Below are 11473 nucleotides of genomic sequence, written 5' to 3'. Positions count from 1 at the left end.
TAGTTAATCTAGCTTTAATAATTCCACCAGTTTTCCAGGAACAGAAGTTAAGCTAACTGGCCTGTAATTTCCAGGATCCCCTCTGGATCCCTTTTTGAATACTGGCGTTACATTTGCGACTTTCCAGTCCTCAGGCAAGTCTGTGTTGGAAATGCTTTTTAAGATGTTCTTACAGCTTTTTAAAAAAATATGTTTTAATATATTTTAAAACCTGTTTTTAAGATGTTTTAGAGTGTTTTTAATGTCTTGTTTGCAGCCATGGGCTCCTTCTGGGAGGAAGGGCAGGATATACATTTAATAAATAAATAATCAAGAGTGCTTCTGGGCACTGGAGAATGTACACCTCTCACCATTGGTAAGCACAGCCAGCTTCCTCAGATCACTAGCAAAGCACCCAGTCCAAGACATGTGGTTTTCTGGAAGGCCTCGCTGTCTAAAGAAAAAACTAACTACTGTCTGAATAAATTTGCATCAAGCAAGAGTAAATTCAGGCAGGCTGTATTTTAGGTGCCTGGTAAAATAGATGTAATGGTGTTGCTTGTTTTTAATGGCCTTTGTCGGATAAAACCCTGAAACCTTTCTCTGTCTTCTTTCAGCTACATTTATAGCGAGGTCGGAATTTCACCGTTATATTTGTGGAGTCTGCTTTTTAGGTGCTTGTTTTGAATCCATGCTTATTAGCATCTCCAAAGAAAATTACAAAATAATATGGGGGGGGATGAGTAAGCAGTTGGACAAAGGCTGGTATACTTATTCAAATATTGAAAAGTCAGTTTGCAACAGTTTGCTGTTGGATAAAATTCGAAAGAAACTGGAAGGTTGGGATTCATAAAACGAATACTTGTTCCTTCCTCCCGCCCACTGCGATTAAATTGGAATCAAACTCTCGTCGCCACCCCCGTCTTAATTTAGAACCAGCTCATACTGAGGATCGGGATTGTGGGGTTGTAGCGAGAGAAGGTGCATGCTATAATAATACAAAAAAAATAGAGAAAAAATCTAGTGCAATCAACAGCCCGATCCAGTGCGTGTAATCGGAAGGAAGTTCTATAGAGTTCATTGGAACTTTCTCCCAAGTAAGGATTGGAGCCCTAGTTCCTGCAGGTTTACTCACAAGTAAACCCCACTGAATTTAACGGGACTAACAGTGCAATCCTACCCACGTCTACTCAGAAGAAAGTCCCAATCCCATCCACCTTTGGGTAAACCCCACTAAATTCAAAAGGACTTGCTCCCGAGTAGACAAGATTAGGTTTGTTAATCCCAGTCATCCTCTGCAGATTTACTTGGGAGTAAATCCCAGTAAATTCAGCAGAATTTACATTCCAGTAAACCTGGTTAGTGTCAACGTTGCCTTGCACCCCGTCGCAAACGGAACTTCTTCCTTGGCACTGCGCCCTGCAATATTGACGGTTTGAGGGCCATAACCCAACTTTTAAATTCCCTATCATAATTTGTTTTTATGATTATTATTTTGGCATTGCTCCTTCTTGTGGGAAGAAGCGATGCACGGGGTGGAGCCCTGTTGCATCTGAGTTTTTAAAACTGCAGGGAGGAGCAGGTAACTCCCATGCCGGCCAATGATACAGCAGCGTGCACCAGCTAGCCATCATAGCCGAGAGGGCTTGAGCTGTGTTTGTTTATTTGCAATATTCTCGCGCTCTCTCTCCTCCCACCACCCCTCCACCACCGGCCGGCCGTTTCTCCTTGAAATTAAAGAAAAAGCGCCGCAAAAATTAGCAGCACGGCTAACGAAGATCTCGCCGCCGCCTGGATCTCCAAGAGCGAAGCGCAGGCGCCGCCCCTGGACTGGCTCTCACTCCTCCCAGGAAGGCCGCCGCGAGAGACGCTGGCGTGCGCGGCTCTCTCGTCTCCATCTGAGTTGAGGTGCCTTGTCAGGACGCCGTAGCGAGCGCAGCAGCCGCCACCGCCATCCGGGGAGACGCCGCCGCAACCATGCTCTTTTCAAATGCACTCCCTCCCCGGCCGCCTCGACGTCCCCTTTAGCCGCCTTCCGCCGTTGCTGGTTTCTTCGGACGCTCGTCCTAAGACGGCAAGCCAACCCGAGGAGGCGACAGCGCGCGCCTGACCGGGTGAGCTCTGTACAGCTACCCCCCTCTTTCTCCGCTGTTGGTGGGGAGCGTGTTAGGTGTTGGAGCGAGGAAGAGGAGGAGAAGCAGGAGGAGGAGGAGGAGTTGTCTCTCCTCCATTGACACAAGCGCCTGAAGAGAGAGGAGGGAAACGGAGGGAAGGCGGAGGAGGCGCGCGCTCCCTCCCCCTTTTTAACCTCCCAGCTCAAAGCAAAAGGAGGACCCCTTTGCAAGGTTGCAGCAGCAGCAGCAGCAGCAGCAGCAGCAGCAGCAAGAGTCAAAGCAGCGTTGTGGGTTTTTCTTTTTGGCTCGGTCAATTTCCAGTCGGCTAAGAAATCCGTATAAACATGGCGAGTGATTCTCCAGCTCGGAGTTTGGATGAGATAGATCTGTCAGCCTTACGGGTAAGAAGGAGGGGGGGGGAACAAGAGAGAAACCCACCCAATCAACCGTTGCCCCTCCCCATATATGCCCTCTTTTCATTGCTACCTGGTCTCTCCGTCCTCCTTTCTTTATTTGAGCATCAGATAACTTTGCAATCTTGGCTGTTGTCGTTGTTGATGATGCTTTATTGATTATGGCAATAAAATATTTGGTGTTGGTAGTAATTTTTCCTGCCGGCACACATACTGATGTAGGCGCTTTTCTGCTCAGTGGCTTGTGTATGAAGCGTTGGGGCTCCTGGGGAATGAAAAAGAGGAATAAGCCCCGCTGTCTCTAGCTAGCCTCTTGGTATCTATTTTAATGGTGTATTTCCTTCCTTCATCCCAAATGCATGACACACACACACATGCATGCATGCACATAGAGGCGCGGGCGGAAGGAGGGAGGGATGGAATTGATGGAAAGGTGATTTAAATGCAAGGTGCTGGTATCCAGAGATTGTCACCTTTTGCAAATTTGAAGGCTGTTAATTTAACACTTGCAAATCAAGTGTTGCTGTTTGCCTCTCCCCACCCCCTTCCTATTCCTTCTCCCGCTTTAGAATCTACACTGGAGTATCGGTAGGAGGTGCACAGGTGAAGACTTTCCAGGGAGAAATTTGTTTAGACCGTTGTGTGTTTTGCTGCAACGTTTTCTCTCTCAATGCTGCCTTCACCCATCCAAGATCCAGCGCTACTTTCCTAACCCTTAAGCTTGTTTTCTTACAACAAAAGAGAACATCTCTTTCTCTCTCCTTCCCCCCCCCATATAAAAAGAAAAGCTGTTATGAGGGATGAAATGTCATTTCATGACTATTAAACAATGCCCCTCCAACAGCATTCCTTAATAGCCATGCGTAGCCGTATCTCAATGTGCATGTAGTGATGGTCCATTTGGAGATGCAAGCTGGATTAGCTGCTGCTCCAGTGTGAATGCTAAAAGAGTGTTATAGTGTCCATTTTGATGATGATGTCAAATGGAATCACACGAACCTTTTAACAATCCCTTCCATTTCTCTTGAGGGAAGGGAGTGCATCTCCTGGATGTTTTAGCCACATGACAGGCTACATGTTGTCGGGTGGGGAGAATGGGTGAAAATGCATTTTCTGTCACAGAAACATTGATTTGCATAGATTTTCTTTGTATGTATGCGTGTGTGCATATAATGTATATGCACGTGCGCACGAGCTTTCACCTATTGGAAGGGTCTCTGCAGTAATTATGGCTTCTTGGCTCGCTCTGTAAATGGGGTGGTCTGTAGGTGTGCTGGCCTCTGTTGTGTCTGTATGTTAGATTTCATTTCATAGCATTCATTCCTGCACCCCCTCCCAAACTTCAGAGGAACATCAGAAGCTGCCTTATGCCAAAACAGACCATTTGTCCATTTAGCTCAGTATTGTCTATATATTTACAGTGTACTCTACGCTCACTGACAGCAGCTCTCCAGGGTTTCAGATGGGTCTTTGCAGCTGTATTTGGAGACACCAGAGATTGAACTTGCGGCCTTTTGCATGCAAGGCATGTGCTCCTCTACCACCGAGCGGATGTGCTATTTGTACTTACTCTCCCTTTGAAAAATACCTATCTTATCTGATTTCTTGTTAGTCTACAAAATTATGTGTAGGTGGAGTAAGGGGAAGTGTTTCCTATACTCTGCATTTCTGATCCTTTTTATTATTTGTTCATTTATTCAACTCTTTGGCTCTTTGGTGTTTGCTTTCACTGTTGAGATCCCTTTGAAGGCTCAGTCTATGTAGGGCAGGCTCTGTCTGGTTTCAGCTCTGGACATATGTGGAACAGTAATAGTGAAAGCGCAATCTCTTAGCTTGTGTAGAGTGCTTTCCCTTCCTTGCTGTGTCTTTTCCACATCTGGGATTAGAAGCACGGTATAGTGGTCAAAGTGTGTGATGCCAGGAAGGGTTCAGCTTTTTCCTCTCTCTCTCTCTTAATTGAGTGGACCAAGTGTTAAAAAAGCCGTATCATGAGCTTGTAGGACTTGTTTTGGCTCTGTGTGTGATGTTAGCCAACTGAGTCCAGGAGTAGTCCAAGAGTAGCCAACATGATGCTCCCCAGATATTGTGGAACCACAACTCCCATCATTGCAAGCTAGCATGGTAGATGTTGTTATAGGAGCTGTAGTCCAATAACATCTGGAAGGCACCACATTGGCTACTTCTGGTCTAGTTGCTGGAATTTATAATAGAAAGGGTGAGCTGGCTCTGTGTAAGTGGACCCCAGTGGTGTTGTGTCATGAATGCTTATGTATGCTTCTTTAACCTGGCATTTCATACCTCCAATAGATACTTTAAAAATACAGTATTAAAATCAGTTAAAACAAATTATTAAAATATCTATCAGAGGTGTCAAATGTTTTTACAGAAACGGTTGTAACCCGCCTTATGGTGAAGGATGGGTAAGGAATCTAGATGATGACGATATTCTTTTATTTGCAGTAAATCCAGAGCAAGTGGTGGTTTAAAAGCAGTATGAAGAACAGAGATAAGTGTTGAGAGAGAGAAAGAATGCATAATTCATCTTTCTTTTTTGCTCCTTGTTGTTTTTCAGGCTCTGTGATAGAGGAGCACACTGGGTTGCCGGATTCATAGATATCTAAACCAAATCTCAGTAGAGCTGGGTGTTCTCCTCTCCCACTCATCCAACTTTCCTTACTTCCATTTGTTTCAATGGAGCATTGTAAATAGGAAAAAAAGAGAGAGAGAGGTGGAAAAGAAATAAATGAGTGACGGTTTATGTGGCCTTGCATTTTTGTAGGCCACATTGTAAGTTGTTTGGCATCTATTTGATTTTTTTCAACTTATGAATTTTTTAATTTCAGATTAGTTTGTGCTTTGTATGTGTGTGAGGCACTGTACCCTGTACCCACCCTATCTTTTAAGTCTCAAGGTAGATCATAGATTTCTAAGAGACCTTAAAGGCCATCTAGTCCACCCCCTGCCAATGTAGGAAACCTATTACTACAGCATTTCTGATAGGTGGACATCCAACTCTGCTTACAACCTCTAATGAAGAAGAATCCACCACCTTCCGAGGCTGTTCGTTCCACTGTTGAACAGCTCACACTGCCAAGTAGTTCTTCCTGGTGTTTAGTCTAAACCCTTTTTCTTGTAACTTGGACCCATTAGTTTGGGTCCTCCCATCCAGAGCAAATAAAATAAATATGCCCTATCATTTGTGTCCTTTGGCCCTCCAGATGTTGCTGAACTACAACTCCCATTATCCTTGGCCGTTGGCCATGCTTGCTAGGGCTGATGGGCATTGTAGTTCAGCAACATCTGGTGGGCCAAAGGCTCCCCACCCCTGATCTATGTGATAGTCCCTCATATATTTAAAGATGCCTATCATGTCTTAATTATCTCTTCTCCTGGTGAAACAAACCCAACTCTTTGATCCTTTCTCATACGATTTGGGCTCCAGACCCCTCACTGTGTTGCCATCCTGTGGACACATTCCAGTTTATTGATAGCCTTCTTAAATGATGGTGCCCAGAACTGGACATATTACTCCAGCTGAAGTGTGACCGAAGCTGAATGAAGTAATTCCTCTGGGTTCCAGAGTTAGTTCTACTTAGAGTAGACCCATATAAAATAATGGACAAGACTGACTTAGGTCTGTTAATTTTAATGGGTCTACTCTGTGTAGAACTAACACTGGATCCAATCCATTACTACTTGTGTTCTGGACACTGTACGTCCATGGATGGCAGCCCCTCATTCACTGGATTTTGCAGCATGCCTTGCAGTAAGTTCCTGGCTTAGACCCATTTTGCAAATGGAAACACAGGGCATACCACCCACAGGAAGCAGCCTTATATGAGGTCAGGCTATCTGTTCACCTACCCCAGTATTGCCTTCTCTACAAGATTGATAAAAATCAATGATAAAAAACTTTTTTTATTTGTTTAATTTAAATTGATTTTTTAAATTTTATATTGGATTTTTTAATTTTGATTAGATTTCAAAATTTTCTTAAAACAATTAGTAAAAAAAGAGGTTAGGTCAAAGATATATTCATGAATACTAAGTATACAACTAATTATATTCTATGAATGTTAACAGCAGTTTATGGCGATGGGAGATAACTTGATCAGTCCTAATCTGTAGGTGGTGTACATGAAGTGCACTCGTTCTCTCTCTCTCTCTCTCTCTCTCTCTAAGTGCAAAGATAGAGAAGGTTGGTGAATAGAGAATTTGGGGAGATGTAGAAGATCTGAACAAGGAGGAGACCATTGAAGTGGTAATCCAACTCTTAACAGCAGTAGCCTCTTCTGCAGGTGTAGAGAGAATTTTTTCTGCCTTTGGATTAATTCATTCTAATTTGAGAAATAAGGCTGCAATCCAGTGCACACTTACCTGGGAGTAAGTCCCATTGAACACATTGGAGCTTACTTCTGAGTAGACATGTACTGGATTGCAGCCTTAGTTGAAACTGAAAAAGCAGGTAAGCTTGTATTTCTTTTTCAGATAATGAACAAGGAGGACAAAGGTGAAGAAGACTGAGTTAACTGTACCACCCAATATTCTAAGTTTCTTATGTTAACTTGGTTGAAAATGACTACATCTTATTTTTAAAATAACTTTGTTTACCTAAAAACTGAAATAGTTAACCATTCAAAAATCCATGTGCATGTTTTGTTAATGTTGTTTGTTGAAGAAGAAAACTAACCAGAAGAATAAACAATTTTATTAGTACAATTTAAAAGCCTGTTTGGTGGTGGTGATTCTGGCACATCATGACAAAAATATCATGAATAATTGAACAGTTGGAGCTGGTTCATCTCCTGAATGACTTCACAAGTTCATTCTGCTTTACTAAAATGATGAAAATTAGCCTGAAAACAGTTTGGAATAATTGTTCATTGTGTACGTACTTTGTAATGAAACCTATGTCTCTTAATATGTATTAAGATTATATTAAACAATAATGTATTTCTACTAAAAATGATTAAATAGAATCTTCCTCACTGGTGATTTAAACTGTGATTATTTAAATAATTAAAACTGAGTCCTTCAGGGACTGGCAAGCTCCCACTGATTTTCAGGAATCAGGATCATACATTTCCCATATTGATGTGATAGGAATGTGCCTAGAGGTTTTGATGCTAAAAGATGTGCATGTAAAAGATTCCAGGTTCGAAAAAGATGTATTTGCTCTTCATTAAGCAGACAACTGTTCAAAAAGATGTGCATCTGTCTGACAATATACAAATCTTGAAGCAGGATAAGAGTGCTCTTTGGCACACCAAGTGACACGATGCTGGACAACAGTTACCTGAAGGTTGATGGTGTGTGATGCATCTAACTTTCCTTGGTGCATGTAGAGCAGATACAGAGGCTTCCCTGCCTTCTCCTTCTCTTAATATTGTGGACCCACTCAATGTACTCAACAAAACATGGGGTTGTATTCAACTAAGTATTGCTCAGAGTAGACCCACTGAAACAAGGAAACTTAAGTTAGTTATGCCTGTTAACTTCAATGAGTCTACTCTGAATAGGATTAGCACGGAATATCACCCATATTCTAGATGTTATCAAGGCTCTGATGAATTGTGCAGAATTTATATACATATTATGCCAAGTTGGCCCACTGGTCCATTTGTTTCTCTGTGTATGGAGGGAGGGGGAGGGCCATACCTCAGTGGTAGAGTGCACACTGTGAACCTGGGACCTTTTGGATATAATTCCTGGCAACTCCAGTAACAGATGATGAGCCTTTGTTTGAGAACCTGGAGAACTGCTGCGGTCAGAGTAGACAGTACTGGGCAATGAAGAAATAACCTGACCTGGTATAAACCAGCTTCTTATGTACTCTTGCTGGCAGTTAATCTCTAGTTTTTCCTTGTCTTGTTTATAAAAGGTTTTTAATTGGAAATGCCATTGAGTGAGTCTGGAACTTTATGTATTTATTTGAATTATTTCTGTCTGGTTCCTCCCAATGCTCAAGGCGGTGTTCAAGGTAATTTAGAGACAGTTGTGTTTAATAAAAATATCGTTTAGCATCAAATAAAACTGGAATCAGTATAACCAGACCTTCCAATGACCTGCTAGCCAAAGGCCTTCAGAAACAGGCCTCGGTAAAACATGTGCTGTCCCATTGAACTATATGTCATCCTCCAGAGCACCCTTCCCCCAAGCTGGTGTTCTCCACATCTTTTGGACTACAACTCCCGACAGCCTCAGCTATTACAGCCAGCTAGCATGGGAGTTGTAGTCCAAAACATCTGGAGAGCACCAGGTTGGGGAAGGCTGCTGCACAGCACTAACCACCACAGGATTTGAACCAGCATATACTGAAGCCAGCTGCTGATGGGTGTATGGCTTGCTGTTTTATTATACGTAGTATAAGGTGTAAGGAATTTTTATTTGATACTTTAATTCGTAAAAAAAAGTATTTGTCATGAATTGGATTTGTTGTATGAGTGTTATATAATCAAACTGTTTATGACTAATATATCACATTTCTCAAAAACACATCTGTATTCAAAGGGGTTCACTTTTTTTTTTAAAAAAAAGCCTAAATACAGTAGTGCAGGCGTAGTACCCTCCAGATGTTGCTGGATTACAGCTCCCATTATCCTTTACAATTGGCCATGCTGATCGGGGCTGATGGAAGTTGTGGCCCAGCAACATCCGGAGAGCACCACGTTGGGTATCTCTGAAGTAGTACAATATCAATACGTAATCAAAAGTATGCTGTCGCTACAGCACTACAACCCCCCCACCAACAATTAACATTTCACTTAACATGCATCAAATTTTAAGCGAGCACAAAACTCACCAATAGGAGACGTGAAAATATAATCATTTCACATCCAAAAATAGCCCCAGAGCTGATGATGTTGTCTTATACTGAGTCAGACCATCAGTCTCTCTTGCTCAGTTCTGTCCACACCAGCCTTTCCCAACCTTTGGGGGTCCCCAGATGCTGTTGGACTACAACTCCCATCAACCCCAGCCAGCATGGCCAATGGTCAGGAATGATGGGAATTGTAGTCCATCCACGTCTGGGGACTCAAAGGTTGGGAAAAGCTGGTCCACACTAACTGGCAGCAGCTTTCCAGGATTTCAGATAGGAGTCTCTCTCAGTCCTACTTGGAGATGCCAGGCATGGAACTTCTGTGTGCAAAGCAGACACTCTACTACTGTGTTATAGCCCTTCCTCCTCTCAGTCTTTTATGCCTCAGCTCAACAGGATAGACCACATCCACACTATATCTTAAAATGGCATGATATTGCTTTAAAACAGTCATGTCTTCACCCAAAGAATCTTGGGAACTGTAGTTAAGAGTGCTGAGAGTTGTTAGGAGACCCCTATTCCACTCGCAGAGCTACAATTCTCAGAATGGCTTATCAATCAGTCTCTCTTCCCAGGGAACTCTGGGAACTGTAACTCTCTGAAGGGAATAGGGATCTCTTAACAACTCTCAGTCTAAATACAGTAGTCAGCTCCCAGGATTCTTTAGGAGAAGCCATGACCGTTAAAGTGGTAACCCAGTGTTTTATAGTGTGGAAGTAGCCTCAGTCCCCTCAGAATTCTTCTGGAAGCATCTCCTTTATGAAGGCTCTTAGGGCTGGAGGGTGGGGGGCAAGACAGGTGGAAACTGCCATCCCCTGTTCGCAACTGCAGAATTTTGTTTATCAATGTAGGGTAGGTGATAAATTGAAGAAAATAAATAAACACAACCTGAGTAACCCACGTCAAGTGAAAGCACCGTATTTAACCCACAAAGCTACACTTCCTGGGAGGAGACAAGAGAACAGTTACAGGCCTGTATGGTTCATACATTGCAAAATCTTAAAAAGAAAAAAGTTAAAGAATAGGTCTCTGATCTGTTAGGGTGTATAGATCAGCTCAACTAAATGCACTTAGCACTTAACAATAATTGTTAAAAGGTGCTGTATGTGTACAGTGAAGCAATCCAATCACTTTGCAGGGCTTTGCAATCAGAAATCGATAGCACATTTGCTGGCTGAGCACAAAAGCATACAGCCAGGAGGAATCTCATAAGTCACAGATTTTTGGTTATTAGAAAATCAAGGCCAGTCCATATGGCTGCACATCAGGTGTAGGGAAACAGGGAAGGGAAGTACATCTTGAAAAAATATTTTGAAGAAAAATGCAAAAGCCAAGCCGTGCTGACAAAATGCTTCATGTTGTAAAGCCAATCCTGAAATCCTGAAAGGAATCTGAGGGTTCAGATGTTTCCACTGGGTTTGACTTAAGAGCTTGGTGAAACAGGTTCATTGTCACGTGAGAGACGCCTGGCTGTTGCCTGATCCTGTGCATGTTTACTTGAATGTAAGTCCCACTGAGTTCAGTGGGTTTTATCCCTGAGTAAAGCCATAACCAACTTAGAAACCAGGGTAGATGAATAAAATAGATAAGCTGTCATACTAAAACAAAAACAACCCCCCCTTCTTTATTTGTTGGTTGAATTTGTATCCCACTCTTCTTCCTGAAGGAGCCCAGGGCAGCAAGCGCATAAGCACAACAATTTAAGAAAACCAAATGCCACATATTTTAAAAGCAGTTACAGTTGAAAGCCGTACTGCATCCAGTGATCTCTGTGTTGCCAGGAACAGTCCCCTTCAGCCATCAAATGCCTGGATAAACACAAATGTTTTCAAATTTCTCTTAAAATTCAGTAATGATGGAGACAGAAACATCTCACACTAACCAGGCACTCTTGCTCTCCTGATCAGGTCCAGGTCCCCCTGGTTGCCACCTGACCTCCATCCTGCCTTCTTACCCTAGCCATGGCCCTGATCGCTCTCCTCTCTTCATGCATAAGCTTAGCAGGTGGCAACAATCCCTTTCCTTCTTTTTCTAGGTAGCTGTAAAGCAGGGGTGGGCAGCAGATCTGTATCTGCTCTATCTCTTGCAGGCCAACTTTGACAAGTGGGTGGGGCCTCTCCCTCCTATTAGTTTTATCTCTATTGTTT

The 11473-nt window shown here is 42.8% G+C and overlaps 1 protein-coding gene across 3 annotated transcripts in view; it reads left to right on the top strand.

The window, feature by feature from the left end:
• The first annotated feature begins 1587 nt into the window (after positions 1 to 1587).
• Positions 1588 to 11473, top strand: part of TNIK (TRAF2 and NCK interacting kinase) — a 392097-nt gene continuing 382211 nt past the window's right edge. For 2 of the 3 annotated variants that reach the window (XM_061637314.1, XM_061637313.1), the window contains exon 1: positions 1588 to 2494. In XM_061637314.1, coding sequence (XP_061493298.1) covers positions 2438 to 2494 — 57 coding nt within the window. In that variant the 5' untranslated portion in view covers positions 1588 to 2437. The remainder of the gene's footprint in view (positions 2495 to 11473) is intronic. The other variant, XM_061637315.1, reaches the window with a different exon arrangement.

The sequence above is a fragment of the Rhineura floridana genome, chromosome 7 (assembly GCF_030035675.1).
Source record: "Rhineura floridana isolate rRhiFlo1 chromosome 7, rRhiFlo1.hap2, whole genome shotgun sequence".
NCBI lineage: Eukaryota > Metazoa > Chordata > Lepidosauria > Squamata > Rhineuridae > Rhineura > Rhineura floridana.
This window is presented reverse-complemented; position numbering and strand designations above follow the sequence as displayed.